General features: G+C 36.8%; 1 protein-coding gene across 2 annotated transcripts in view; it reads right to left on the bottom strand.

Moving 5' to 3' along the window:
- The window catches only part of LOC129728542 (hemicentin-1), a 612,544-nt gene that overhangs the window by 514,905 nt on the left and 81,342 nt on the right, over positions 1-16,297 (bottom strand). For both annotated transcript variants that reach the window (XM_055686987.1, XM_055686989.1), the window contains exon 2: positions 8,224-9,353. In XM_055686987.1, coding sequence (XP_055542962.1) covers positions 8,224-8,308 — 85 coding nt within the window. In that variant the 5' untranslated portion in view covers positions 8,309-9,353. The remainder of the gene's footprint in view (positions 1-8,223; positions 9,354-16,297) is intronic.

Below are 16,297 nucleotides of genomic sequence, written 5' to 3'. Positions count from 1 at the left end.
CAAGTGGGGAGAGATGATTGATTTATAGAGATGAATCTTGCTCAAAGTACTCAACTTTTTATTCAAACGACAGAGAATTCCATATTTTTTGGCAATTTTCTTGATGACATTGTCAATATGAATATTGAACTCAAGTTTGTCATCAATAGTCCCACCAAGATATTTCATCTCACGTACGCGTTCAAGTGTCTCGCTGTCAATTTCCACAGAGACATTTTCGGTAAAACGGTTGCGCGAAATAACCATAAATTTAGTTTTACTGATATTCAGTTTTAGTTGTTTGAATTTCAACCATCTACTCAGCGAACACAAGTCCACATTCAAGCGAATAATAGCAAAATCGAGATCTTTAGCTGCAATGAACAGTACAGTATCATCTGCAAAAAAGGTTAATATCACAGAAACGTAAAACTTGTCTCATGCCATTAATGTACATTATGAATAAAATGGGCCCTAATACACTTCCTTGAGGTACTCCAAGAATGTTTCCCATGGGAAAAGATGTAAATTCATTGAAAATAGTCTGTTGAGCTCTGTCACACAAGTAGCTCTCAAACCACTTGTATGCAGTACCTGTAATACCAAAGCGTTTTATTGTTCGTAACAATAAGGGCCTAGAAATTGTTTCGAAAGCGCGTTTTAAATCCAAGAACACAGCAACAATAGTTTCTTTACGCTCAATATTTTCTTTCCATTTTGCTAACACCAAATTCAACGAAGTTTCACAAGAATGACCTTCTCGATAGCCTGATTGTTCTGGTATTAACAAACTGTTCATATTAAGATAATTTAAAAGTTGGCCTTTGATAACAAGTTCTAAAATTTTTTCTAATGTGTGCAACATGTTGATGGGACGAAACTCTTTGGCTTTACTCGTACCAGCAACCTTTTGAATAGGAACCACCAAAGATTCCTTCCAAACTCGTGGCATGTGCCCAGTTTGTAACGATTCATTGATTAGGCCAAGGAGGTCGTGTCCGATGACATGAAAGCAATCTTGAATCACTTTTGCATTAACGTTATCGATTCCAGCCGTTTTTTGCATTGAAAAACAAATGTTTTCCAGTTCTATGTATGAAATAGGGTGAAAACCGGTCAAAGTACTGTTAACATTAATTGGCTGTTTCATTTCATCAGGTTCATCCACCAATTCAATAGATCGATTGATATCTGAAACACTATCGATAAAATAAGTATTGAACTTAGAAGCGATTGCTTGTTCTGATTGTTCTTCTGTGCCATTAAAGGTTATGGACCGCGATTTGCAAACGCCAGGTTTCAACAATGACTTTAATATTTTCCATAACTCTTTTCTGTAATTTTTATGATGTTCAATTTTCCTCTGTATATATTCGCTCCGTGTTTTGATCAGAGTTTGAGAATATATATTACGCGCCATCGTATAGTTACGCCAGTGATCAGTGACTATTTGTTCCACAAAAATTTTTATACCATCCATCTCTTTTACGTTTAAGACGTAAAAGATCCAAAGTGTACCACTTGTTGGAGTTCTTCACAACAACAAACTTTTGTTCCACTAACTGATTAGTACACGTTTTTAAGACGTTATTGAGAACATCGGTTTTATGATCAAGGCACCCCGATAATGGGAAATCCACGTTTCTCGCGACAAGATCCGAAACCTTTCGTTTCGAGTAATTTTTCCAACACTTTAGTTTAACTAAATTATCATCACTGTTTATACTCTGATTTACAGTAATAACAAGAGTCTCATGATCGGTTATTTTCAATTCAGATTTTACTGCAGCGCGAACAGAATCAAAGTTTGTATAAACATGATCAATTAAAGTTTTACTGTGTCTAGAAATACGCGTATATTCAGTAACAACTTGTTTTAAATTGCAAAACTCTATTAATCTCTTCAAATGGCTCGAATTAAAGCTATCACGCCAGTTTATGTTAAAGTCACCAGCAATCACGTTAAATTTGCGGCTATCCACAAATAACTCAAACCAGTTTTCTAGTATTTGCAAAAATCGCTGATCACTAGAACTAGGGGAATGATAAACTACACCCTAGTTACCAACCTTCATGCCTCGGTCCACTGTTATGCCCAAAAACCAATTTCTTTCAATTGCTTCATTGAAACAAACATTGAATTGTACTGATTCTTTGACATAAATAGCAACCCCTCCAGTATGTCTAGAATGTGACAAACAGGCAGCAATATTGTATCCCGGAATAGAATATTGATCAAATGCATCGATATCTACTATGTGTGTTTCTGACAAAAAAACTAAAAATGGACGATTCAACTCTACAATCTGACGTAAAGCTACGTAGTTTGTAGAGAGACCAGCAATATTCAAATATATAATATCTAAGCTACACACATTCCTGGAACCTGATTGCTATTTATTGAAATGCAGGCTGCCTTTTTTTTGATCATACAATTTTTTATAAACTAGGCACTCTGAACTAGATGCCGCATGGTTAACGTTCAGATTCATTTTACGATCTTCATTGTATTTAGAACAATTAACGCATTTCAATACAGTGGATGTGCATTCCGAAGTTCTATGATGCTCACTACACAAAGAGCACGTTTCATGGTTTTTGCAATCTGTACTCTTGTGGCCGAATTCTCCACATTTGAAGCATCTAAGGACGTTTATCGCTGGAACTATAGGGCACCGATCCCACCCAACATTTAATTTTTTCGCGGATAATAAACAGTCATAAGTCTTTTAATCGACTTTTATCACAACGTTGTACTTGTTATACGTGAAACGTGGATTTTCATACGTACGCAAGACTTTGACATCTCCAATTGCAATGTCTTCATTTTGACTTTTCAAAAAGTCAATGAAGACATCTGAGGAATATTGATCGCTCATGCCCAACACTTTTAATCTTGGCACCGGAGGTGTGGGAACAACAGCTGTATAGCTTTCACCCAGATTACCTTCAATGCCATTTTTCACAACCTCCACATTTTTTTTGTTGCACACTCAACAATAACAGAGCCGTTTTTCCCGGTTTTAAAGTTACTAATCTTGTGTGTTTTAGGATTCAATTTTGAATTTAAAAACTCCCGCGTAGCTTCGCTACTTTGGGTGGACTCTTTTGGTTTAATCACGATGACCGGACAAGCCTTACGTTTCTTACTACCGCTCAAAACGTTTGCATAAGTCATCAGTTCATCGCAAAAACTTTGTTTTTCATCTTCATTTAACTTTCGTTTCAGAGCGGGGGCCTAGTGTGGTTGGTAACGTCTCCGCCAACCACGCTCGACGCCTGGGTTCGAATCCCACCGCCGACATAGGTGTCGATGGTTGTGAGGTGGCGTGATCCACTCACAACCAACCTAACTGGTCTAGATTCAATCCTAGCCGACACCGGGAGATTTTCTGAGGCGAAAAAGCTCTGGGATCACGCCTTCCATCGCATGAGGCGCCGGTCCGTTAATAATAAACGGGTCGTGAGTTAGGGTCCTGGGTGTGGAGTCGTCTCCCTGGGCGTCGGTGATTGGCCACAACAGTGGCGGAACTAGACCGACGGAAAATAAGCGAGAATAAAAAAAAAACTTTCGTTTTTTAACCTTTTTAGCTGAATTACAGCTGAGATCAGCCGGTTCAGATATCACACTATTCATCGCAACTAAATCTCTATCACGTTTATTTTCAAAAAATGACATAGTCATATTATTCATTTTTTCATGCATTAATTTTTCAAAATCGGCAACTCTTTCCTTTAGAGTACCATTTACATTAAATCTCATTTCTTCCATCCCGATCTTGAACGCGTTGTCTATCTGAGCAGCAATGTTGTTTTGCAAATCTGTAAAAGAGGCAGAAATTTTGTTAATCTCGTCTCTTATTACTTTGACATCCAAAACCGATACATTCTGCTCATCACAATACTGAACCGATAGACAATTATCACACTTGAACAGAAGATTGTCATTCGCATTGATCAACTTAACAGCCGCATTACCGATGCCTACACAGCGAGAGTGAAATCTCTGTTTGCAGTTACAACAGTAAACGACATCGTTGATCACAACCGTTTGACTACACTTTGCACATTCCATTTTACCTACACAGTGGATGCTGTACGGCGACACAACACTACCGGCAGAGACAATTGAAAAAGAAAAAAAACAATGCCGAAGGCAGCCAGCCGTGGCGGAAAGCAAATAAAATTGCAAAATTTATTCAAAATAAGCAGCAGATATTACTGCACTTCTACTTATCCTGATGAAGATCTTTCTATAGTACACTTTAGACACTAAATATTCTATGTGCACACACAATTTCACACGTAAAAATTCGAAAATATCACAGCACGTTATAAACAAACTATGATGCTCGTCATTACGCACACTGCACTGCACTGAGAGTGTAGAAAAGTTACCAAACTCCTTTGTACATGGGAGCATCCAGCGCACAGTGGTCCAATAATGCAAAAAGTGGAAATTAATTCCATAGCGCTTTTCACCTTCATCCTAGCTTAATAAAGTCTTCGTAACAATTGTTTGTATTAATGACCCGCATAATCGCAATTTGTCAAAAAATATGAAAAGTTTACTGTACTAGAAACAAAATAACTAACATTTTTGTGTTAAGAGATAGAAGAATAGTTTATTCAGCAAAGTTGTAGAAGATTCAAAAATATGAAACTTTGTTAAGCAAATGAAAACCCTATCTTTTTTGGTACAAAGTTATAAAATATATAATATGGAACTTGCTTGAAAGTTAGTTTTTTGTACTTAACTTTTGTTAGTAGCAATCTATACGACTGTATTGTTCAGAAGAATTATTAGGGCAAACATCCAAATTTTTCAATAGTGGGCTCTATGTCGAATGAGCATTTGTCTATCAGCTTAATTTGCTTTTGGTAAATGAATGATCCAATGCGGCCATTTAAAAAAAATGTTGGATTCAAACAAATTGTTCACATGACAGTCACAATAAGGTAAGATAATAAACGGTTTGGCCGTCATAGAATGCTTGGAGGCTGATATGCGTTTATTCTTTGTATATAGAGGAAAATAAAAGAAAACGAGTCCCATAACTTATTTCCAAGCCGGGAACTCATGTAAAAGTTCTTAGAACTCATGAAAATATATGATGTTGAACATACTTTTAGTTGAATTATAGTTATTCGCCTTCAAATTAGAACCATAAATTTTGCTGAGTTTTCGACTGTTGGGATGTTGTGTACCTATGTTATACTTCCGGCTGAGCAGTCACATAAAATTAGAACGGCTTATCATATACTCTCCGACGTTTCGTCACTGGTCAGTGACATCTTCAGGGGAAACTGAGGGGATTTATTACATGATTAGAGGCTTTTAACATAGTTTTACAAATAGTTATAGTCTAGCTGATTGTCTGTGGTTATTGTGTCTGTGACTTACATATTATTCGTTCATTTCTTGTCAAGATGCTTTCTAAAGCTTATCTGTTAGGATTACGTGGAGTAAGCCATGACTATTTGAGATTAATAAAACTTTTTCATTCTTGTTACACACGTCAACCGAACTAGACGTTCTTTCTTTATCAAGATACAATATTATCGTCAACACTGATTGGGCGATTTTGGGTACATTCTATGGTTTTGGTGGTAACAATTTTTTTAAATATAAAATTATTTTCGAAAAACTAATATTTCAAATTCGCTTACAACTCTGTTTGCTGTGGACCTATTGCGATGGTGGATGGGAACTGATGGGTAGTAGTTTGAATTTGAGAGGGGTAGGACATCGATATTGCTGGTGGGCGGATTGAAAGAACACAGAAAGAACTAATTGGCTGGAGTGTTTGTGTTGGGTATGATACTTGACAGAACTGCTGCGTGAGCTGTGTTAAGTCCGTCGAGATCAACTCGTTTGTTGACTGTGTTGGGTGTGCAACCGTACCCACATACTCCCATTCCTAGAAATGTGCCATATACACAACACACCCAACACAGTCAACAAACGAGTTTTAACAAGATACACCATATATCTATCTGCATATTTAAATGAACATTTGATAAGTTTTTTAGAATGCCTCCAAAAATTATTATTTTAAATATAACTTTTTACGGCAATTTCCTACCTTTTTTCACAGTTCTATAACACAGTGCAATAAAAATTGACTTTTTTTCTGCCTTGGTTTCTATATATATTTTTTGTGTATTTTGATGCAAAACCAAATTTCCCTGAGTGTGAACATATTTCAACTTAAAGGGCAATTTTGAATTTTTGAGAGATCGAAAATTTTCGATGTTTTTTCGACGCCATTTTGTTTTAAGACCTAATGTCAAAATTCTAAGAGTTTGTCCACATGTTAGCATCTTCTTACCCAACTTTAAAAAACAGATCTTAAATCGGACAAAAACTGAGCTCAAAACGGTGATTCTACAAAAACGATTTTGGCATGGTTTTAGTATGTTTCACAAAACAGAATAAGTGATTGTCAAATTTTGTCCTATATTGAGTAAAAAAGTCTCAGGAATCGATTCACTTTCTGCTAAATTTTATGAGACACAACTTTGTCAATGACAACAAGGTTTTGTATAGAACGCGCTTTAAAGAGATTTTTTTCAACACAACTTCCTATAGTGATTTTCTACAATTTTTCGATATTCTTCTATGCTGTTTGCTATAACAAAACTCACTTCACTTGTTCAAGATTCTTGTTGAAATAATGCGCTCATTTGTCAACAGATATCTTTAAGATGTTTGACTTATACTTTGATATTGAAATGGTTTCGTCTGTGAATATTTGCGTTTTATAGATATTTGTTAGTTAATTAATGCATTATTTTCTTAAAAAACTTCAATTAATGCATTCCCTAGTAACAATAATTGATTTATCAAAGTTTTATAGTGCTTAATACAACCTAAACAGCGCAATAAAACATTAAAAAACCCAATTTTGTTACTTGGGTTATTTAAATAAAAAACTTCATTAAGTAAAAACTTTCTGTTTTTTATTCGCTCCAGTCCCCCAATTTACCTGTTTCTGTTAATTTTGGTGTACCTAGCCAAGTCTAAAGTGCGTAAACTCTTCAAAGCCTTGAATGAAGCTTCCCGTAAGCAAACGTAAAAGCGACAAACTCGGCAAGCAATTACTCTGTAACCTTTCGACGTACTTCCGAGCTTGTTAGGTTCACAAATTACACAGGAACGGTTAAAACACTATAATCTTTCGTATTTTTCCATTTTGAGCTCTTAGGCAAATCTTTTTTTAGAATACAACAAAAATACCTTCCGCGTAGACAGCCTGAAGTACTTTTCTTGAAATAAATTTGAACCGAAACTAAAGTCTAATGCAAATATGAGTGAGGATTCATTTCAATGATATGCTCGCTTAGTTGTAATCCATTTCAAAGCCCGTTCAACTAAAAAGTTCGTTTCAATGCGGAATATTTACGTTAACGGCAGCGAAATATTTGAACATAAAACTTTCCGAATACGCAGAGTAAAGGCTAGGTAAAGGTACCTGAAACAGCAGCTTGCATACAGAAAGTTCGTTTCAATCTCGCCTGCTGCCTTTCCACCACATTTCTATCTGCTGCGTTTGTCCTCATTCATTTCTTAAACATGGTTGCTAATTGCAATTAGCTTCTGTTGATGAACATCTTTTGAACTGGCAGCACCAGAGCGGAGCCGGAGGAACGGAAACAACTTCCGTTTGAGTTTACCCTGATAACGAAAGGAAGATGACGGCAACGGTTGTTCGGTTTGACTTTGGCCTTTGAGCAACCGACGTCGCTCATCGTCGACTGCGGCAAACAGGCAAGCAGTCGACTGCGAAGGATAGCGCGAACTGCGTCACACCGACATCGATTGTTGTCTGCCGTTTGCCTGTTTGTCGTTATTTGGAATGCACCAGGCAAACGATGCGCTCTGCTGCCATCGTGGGTTAACAATGGAATCGGAATTATTCGGTAAACTAATTTGGAACAATTTAACTTCGTATGCTGCTCGAAAATTGTCTGCATAGAAAGGTTTATTTGGGGGGAAACAGACGAAGAAACTTGTCGCTTAGGAGAGGTATCGACAGGGGGAAGGCGCTTTGGTTTATTTGGTAAATGTTAAACGCCGTACAAATGCCAATTGGTTATGTAAATTCGAAGATTTCATTTAACATTTGAAAACTTTAAATTGAACATGTGTACTAAATTGTTCATTCTTTGTTCACAAACAAAAGCTGAAACATCGCAAAAATTCAAGTAGGTAAACACAAACTTGGAATCGAGCCAACTTACCATCTTTAACGCTCGTTGCCAGATGAGCCAAAACGGTCAACAGCAAGCAGTACACCTGGGCCGAAATTTGGTTCCGCAGCGCCATCTTGCTACTGGTCTGGAATTTCTCAATTTTCTGCTTCCGGTTTCTTTTCTTTCTTTTTTTCTCTCTGTTTTCTTCCACCACCTGCTGCTTCTTCCGGCTGATGGGGAAGCGCTATAGTTTACTGAAAAAAATGGCAAGCACCCAATCTCGTAGCCGCTGTTCGCTGGTCTGGAAAATTTCAGAACTTACTTTTCGCCGCGAGGCCACCTGCCAGGGAAATTTCCATAATGAACTTTCGCATGGACACGCAAACACAGTCGGGCGCGCTTACGAGTAAAAAACAAAAAAAAAACGCCGAACGTCACTTTCACTAGCAGATCGCTGCCTTCTTTTAGCACATTTCTTCTCGTAGAACTTTTACCTTTCGCTCGAATTTCTTCCCGCAATCATATTTCACTCAGCGTTCCCAACTCGAACGGTGTTCGAACGACAGAAGGAAAACTGCATTTGATATTAGACGAAAAAGTACACACAAACAAATGCCCCCCATCCACTGTACACTCGCATACATTGACTGCTAATACTTTTCTTCTTCGAGCATCGAGCAGGTGATTAAACTTTTTTCGCCCCTGCTGCTCAGAAATTTACGTCTATTTTACCGCTTCAGCAACTTTTCCCATCTACCCATGTGCCTCGTCAGCCAGCGCGGTATTTGATCGCCCTTCGCACCGCTCAAACTTTGTTCTGGCGCCTCGAATATCCAGGCGCGGATAAAGTGGATTATATTATTTTAAATTATTCCAATAATACCATCACTTGCAATTTTGCGCTCGAATTTTTGTTCATCGAGTCAGCTTTCAGCTTGTGTTTTTACTACCTTTGCAGTTTTTATCACTCTGCCGATCTGCCGAATCGTTCGTTCCCTCGCCAAGGCGCACCGGCAGACGAACGGAACCGAGAAAGGTAGCGTCTTTGTTGTCCTACAGCTACACCATCCGCAAACTAGCCGAGAGTCGTCTCCTCGTTGAAGCTACCGGTCCACCGGTTTGCTGAGGGTGCACCGTGGGCATGGGGAGAAAAACTTTCCTATTATACGACGTAACACCTGTAAAATGATAAACAAGAGAAAATGCAAAGACAGGCGGTGAGAAAAAAAAACTTTCTAAGTGTTACTGCTACAGCAAACTGTCATATCGTCGTTGGTACGCATACCGAGGATTACAAATTTTTCATTTATACTTTTCGGAACTCGAAAGGCTTCTTGCTCGCAACAAACGTTGGAGTTTTTTGATTAATATAGAGTGAAAAATCCTGTTTACGGGATCTTCTGCTGGAGGAATTTGAGCATGGAGAGAGGACTGATGTAGGAATCTACATCATCCTGGTAAGCTGGTTTAAAAGTTTTGCTAATATGTAGTAATCTCATGTTTCATGTGCTCCGTACATCATGGTTTCAATATATCTATTCTAGTGCTTTAATAATTTTGGGGTCTTTGGTTTTGTTTGGTTTTGGAATAGTCCAACATTATTTTGCCATATTTTTTGCAATTTTCATTTGTAGGGGTAGTGGAGGTAAGCCCGGCACTGAGGGTAAGACCGTCACCCCTAGGATTTTACTAGAAAACGCTAATTAACTGTGTTTTAGAATATGTGAAGAATTGGTATTTAATATTTTAGACATTTTAAGACACATCGAAGCCACCGTGAAACGTCAAACGTCAAAATAATAGACAAAACATACGCTACTGCAGCTGATGCGTAAGCGGTTGTAATTTGTCGTGAGTGGAACTTAAGCTTTTATTCGTTTGAAAAGACTAAAATAATTTTTCGTTGCTCTACAATTTATTGCCTGTATTGTTAGCAATCACAGGAATTCGATCTGAGGTAAATTAAAGCAAAGAATTTGTAGAAATACTCTTTTTAAAAAAATGTGTGCTGTCGGGGTAACACCGTCACCCAGTGAGTGGGGTAAGCCCGACATGGTCTGAGGCTAGTTGGATGTTACTGACACATATTTCACATCTATTACCGATGTCTCGTTGATAAATAAATTAATTATTCGACTTAGAACCATGCACTTAAGCTCTTCTGAGATTTATGAATGATTCCAAGGGTTATTAAAGGTGCCAAATGTACTGAATCAAGTCACAAAACTAACGGCTTTCCCGGTGGTATTTGAAATATGCTCCGGTGTGGTCAATGTGATCCTGACTTCAATGGAACTAGTTAATGATATGATTTAAAGTGCCACATGATAGGCTTGCCGAGTATCAAATTCTGTCATTGTTTATACATAATGTTCACCGAAACTTGTTCCGGCAATCTGCCCAGAGCCAGCTAACCGACAACAACCAAATTCAACAGTAACATACAGAAATGCAAGATCTATCATTCGGCGGTTTTCGAATTCAAATTGGTTCAGTTAATTCGAGTTAATTCATGAACAAACTTAGGTGCCGGTGTTACCTCCAAGGGGTGCCGGTTTCACCCGCACTGATTGCTAAACGTCGTTTTTATCTTAGTTTCAAAACTTCACTATTTCTTGTAAAATAACAGTTTGAAGTACTGAAAACCTTCATATCTTGTAGAAAACAATCTGGGAAATGATTCTGTGAAAGAAATATAAAAATATTCGCCATCAAGTGCTACTAAAGAATCATTTTCCTTAGGGGGCCGGGCTTACCCCCAGTACCCCTACTTGAATAATTTTTCGCCTCTCATACTCTCATAAAGTTATAATTGTGTACCCAAAATTTCTAATATTTCTTTCCCAAGCGAATGCATCTTCATTGTAAATTGATTCAACTTGCATGATTTCACGACGGAATTGTAAATAATTTCCTGAAAAATCCCTGTTTATAGTACAGATCAGAATGGATTATATATAGACTCGACTATATATATAATTCCAATATATATAATTTCAGACTCGATTATATATAGCAGTTTTTTTTTTCAATTTCTAAAATAGTTTATCTAAAGCTGATATGTTGCAAGAGAACATCCATAAAATACATAACGCTTGATGGGAAGCGAGCGGGGCTATCTGGCAAAAGCATTGCAACCCATACCGAACATCTATACAGAAAGAGAGAAGGTCGAAATAGTTGTTTATGTGCAACGTAATTAATGGACGTTCCCTAATTGATTAATACCAGGTGTACTCCTAAGTAATTTCCGGTTTTTTTGCAAATAAAACACATAATTCCAAAAAAACGTAACCTTTATTTTATCCAAAATATTTTCCATCGCTTTCTAAACATTTTTCCCACCTTTCTGGTAAATTGTGGATACCACGCTAGTAAAAATCATTGCCTTTGAAGGTGCACCACTCCGTGAGCCATTTTCGTACATTTTCGTACGAGTCGAAGCGCTGCTCAGAAAGGGAGGCAAAGAGGTAGTAGTCGGATGGCGCCAGGTTTGGTGAGTAAGTCACGAACGACATTCGACTTATGTGACAGCGCATTGTCGTGGAGCAAAATCACCTTCTTCTGTCGTTTTTGATATTCTGGCTCGCAGACGTTTGGAAATTGCTTGCTGTTGAACTTCCAACGCATCTGCAAGCTGTCGTTGCGTTTGCATGTTGTCTTCATCTAATAATGCTTGCAATTTGGCGTCATCGAATGATTTTTGCTTACCGGAGCGTGCGGCCTCGTTCAGGTCGAAATCTCCATTTTTGAACTGTCGAAACCACGTTTCACATGTTCGAAGTTTTAATGCACGATCATCATAAAGTTCCACAAGCGCACAGTGGCTTTCGGACACTTTGTTTCCCTTGATTCAATATGAAAAGCAATGCATGGCGCATATGCTCAAAATTCGGTACAAAATTCGACATTTTTGACACGCAATAAAAACTTGATGGGAGATTTTTTCGAGATAATGTCAACCCAGTTCAAGCACTCGATATGACTGAACAAAATGACATATGGTATGTGTTACCTACAGCGGTACAAAACAGAACACCATCCATCGAAAAAACCGGAAATTACTTAGGAGTACGCCTGGTAAATTTGAAAAAATTAAAATATATTGAACCAAATGAGAAATAAATAAAAAACTTAATATCTAAAAACAAATAAAAATTTTAAAAATATTCTCGAAAAATTAAAAAAAAAAGGTTATCACAAACGAACTGTACATGCCACGTGAACTCGACCATCACCGATTTTGCTAAAAGTTGGGGGCATTATTCATTTAGTGTCACTTTAGAAAAGTCCCAATTTTGGTGACGATTGGAATACCCTCCGTTCTGTGGGACCCCCCTTTTCGTTGCAAGATAACGATTTTTTTTGTCGTAACCACTTTTTTCTATTTCCTACAATTTATAGACGTAGGACGTTCGAAAAATACTGACAGGTGTTTCTTGGAAAATATAAAGCAACGAATCCTGAAAAAAATATTATTGATTGGTTTATTTTCTTTCAAAACCTCCCATCAGTGTTTCTCGGGCGTCATACGTTTTTAAATTGTAAAAAAAATAATTACGAAATTTTTGAACTATTTTTATTTTCTTCAAAAATCACCTATCAGCATTTTTCAAACGTCTTACGTCTAAACATTGTAGGAAAAAGAAAAAAAAAGATTTTGAAAAAAAGCGTTATCATGCAACAAAAAAAAAGGGGGGGGGGGGGCGGGTATTCCAATCGACACCAAAATTGGTTTTATTTTCCAAAATGACACTAGATGAATAATTTCCCCCACTTTAAGCAAAATCTGTGATGGTCGTGTCCAAGTTTGTGCTTATTCGTAGTCGCTTCGTATGGAATGACTCATAAATAAAAAAAAAAATTAAAATGAAAAATAAATTTTGAAATAAAAAAAAAATTAAATTTTCAAAAATTTTAAGAAAACATTGACAAATCAATATTCACAGAACAAACTCGGAGACTATACACTAAGGTCGCTTTTTACGCCGCACGTATATCCCGCGTAAAAAATGACTTTAGTGTATATAGTCGAGTTCGACCTGTATTTAACCAACTATTCAGTTCAATTGTTATGTTTTCATCAACCTTTAACATTTTACATTCACAAAATCTGAAAATATTTTATCGTTGAGCATTTGTTGAGTCTCATTTACCGTTCTTAATATTTCATTATCGTTTGGTCGCAATCATTTTTTTCTTCCTTTGATTTTCTTTTTTTTATTCTCATTAAATTTATTCATAATATATCTCCCTCTTTCTATCATCCTCATTTGAAAATTTTTAATCATATTCACTTTTTTTCTCACCAATCAGTCATATTCGCTTATCTACACATTTTTTTATCAATTACGATATTCAATTTCAGATCTCCACTAAACATTCGATTATGTTCTTATCGCATCCATTTTACATTTTAGGGTTACCTTGTACATTTTTTTCTACGGCACTTTTTCTTCATTAATTATTTTCTTTTGTATGTTCATAATATATTTCATTTTTGGTTTATTTTTCATTAAAATTTGTTTAACTGAAATTTTGACTTTTCCATTGTCACTAATTTCTCTCACATATATAATATTAAACCAGTTTTCTAATTAGCCTCAATTTCTTCATGTTCTACTATCTGTTTTAATTTATATTTTATAAATTTTTTATCTATATTTACTCAGTAAAATTTAGTTATTTTTTCGTTCAAATGTTTGCACATCTCCTTTCATTCTCCTTTTATTTCAGTTCCCGGTTTTTACAATATTCCTAATTTTTTTTTAAATTTTTTCTTTTGTGCTGCTTTTTTTATTCCTGTTATCTTTCGTTTCATCTTTTTTAAATTATTTTATTTTGTTCTCATAGAAGTGGTCTTTTTTGTTTTCTCCTAATGTTGTTTTTCTTCATTCTCATATTTTCCCTCTGAAATATTTGATATCTTTCAGATTCATTCGAATTATGTTATTTTCAGAACTGTATCCGAGCTTTTATTTGATGACATAAATTTTCATAATTTCGTAGTTTTTTTCGCCTATTGTGTAATTATCATTTGTTCCAAATCATAAATTCGCTCTCTTTTTTAATCTATTTCTAGCATTTCACATTTCACATTCCCACATTTTTAATTTTCTTTTTATAACAGGCTTCCCATATGTTTCTGTGTTTCACTAGTCATCTTTAACGTTCGCACCATTTCGTGTACATTTTCATTGTCTTCTGATCTCTATCCATGAAATTCTCTCTTTTTTATCAATTCTGGTTTCGATGAAAAATATGTTGTTTTTATTTCCAAGTTTTCTTCGTTTTTCGAACTAAATTTCCATTTTTAACAACGGCTTTTACCCGGTAACAATCAAGTTCATTGATCAGACAATGTGTGCAGTAGGTAAAGCGAAAATAAGCGAACTGGAAATATGATACAGATTTGGAAAAATTTACCGCATCCCGACGGGACTTGAACTCGCAATCTCCCTCTCTCCGGCCTGGTGCTTTGACCAATAAAACTACGGGGGACGGTGGTACTGTTTCACAATCTATATGCGTATCACATTCCACTGCCGACTTATTCTATTGCTCATCCCTAACTACACACACCGCTGTGCAAGCGTTATTTATAGACTGAAAGGAATGTCTCATCACACACAGAAAAGTCAGCTGATGCTGATAACTCTTATAGACCTGTGTGATCGAAACCAAAGTCAATCTGAGTCGTGCTTGCAAGTGCGACACAACAACGGAAAGTGCTCCGTAGGGCTAAATTTTTCGAAATTAATTTCTATTTTTAACAACGGATTTTACCCGTACACATTCAACCCAAGTAACACACGTTGTTATAGAACAGTTAAGAAAACTCCTCCAACACAACCTTCGGTTATAGATTTCAGTTGACATTACCTTTTCCATGACATCTCTATCACCAGAAAAGCGCAAAAATGGAAGGCTACTAGAACAAGTACTGGTGCTATATGAAGTATTAGGTATATGTCTTCATGAAAGCAAGCCAACTTGCTAGACTGAAGCTGCAAAATACATCTCGAGTATCAATGCGGTAAAAACATGGAAAACAAGTTATTTTCAAGAGCGGGGGCCTAGTGTGGTTGGTAACGTCTCCGCCAACCACGCTCGACGCCAGGGTTCGAATCCCACCGCCGACATAGGTGTCGCTGGTTGTGAGGTGGCGTGATCCACTCACAACCAACCCAACTGGTCTAGATTCAATTCTAGCCGACACCGGGAAATTTTCTGAGGCGAAAAATCTCTGGGATCACGCCTTCCATCGCATGAGGAAGTAAAGCCGTTGGCGCCGGTCCGTTAATAAACGGGTCGTGCGTTAGGGTCCTGGGTGTGGAGTCGCCTACCTGGGCGTCGGTGATTGGCCACAACAGTGGCGGAACTAGACCGACGGAAAATAAGCGAGAATAAAAAAAAAAGTTATTTTCAAGTTGTAATTACTAACTTATAAAAACACCGTTGACGCAAGCATAAAACTTCAAAATAGAAATATTGTAGAACAACGCTGCTTTATATTAGGAACTACAAAGTAAAAAAATAGTGATTATGGCGTATGGAATATTCACCAAAAATAAACAATAATATTAGACCAACTATTTAACGCTTTTAATACAAAGTTCTACGTGCGCGTCAAATTTCATGGTGAAACATTGCATTTTACTTCTGAAAAAATCATGCGCCATTCATTGGATACGGGTTTCTGTTTGTAAATCAGTGGAAAATAGCTTATTCATTACAGAATGGTTGCTGATTCGTTTAAATGCGAATAGTCTCAATTTAGCCCAACACCGCATGAGCTTAGTTCGTAAACAACTATCTGGCATCTCTTTCTTACTTGCCTAGTAAATCGCAATGTCGTTTCTTTTTTCCTGGGTTGATCTGCACTGGCCTAGTGGAATAAAAAAACTCGCGCATTCGTGGGTCAGAATATGCCACACCAGCGCGCATGCGCTAATGTATTGCTATGACAACATTTACCCAGCGCATGCGCAAATGTATTGTTACGCGCAGTGCAGCTAGATCGAAAATTGTGTTCGTCAGCAGCACTTTAAATTAATTATAAATTGATAATAAAAACAATGTTCAACCTTTCAAAATGAGTTGTTTCTGTCACTTGAGTATT

Source organism: Wyeomyia smithii, chromosome 1 (genome assembly GCF_029784165.1).
Source record: "Wyeomyia smithii strain HCP4-BCI-WySm-NY-G18 chromosome 1, ASM2978416v1, whole genome shotgun sequence".
NCBI classification, from domain to species: Eukaryota; Metazoa; Arthropoda; class Insecta; order Diptera; family Culicidae; genus Wyeomyia; species Wyeomyia smithii.
The sequence above is the reverse complement of the archived record's forward strand: the minus strand, read 5'-3'. Positions and strand labels throughout refer to the sequence as shown.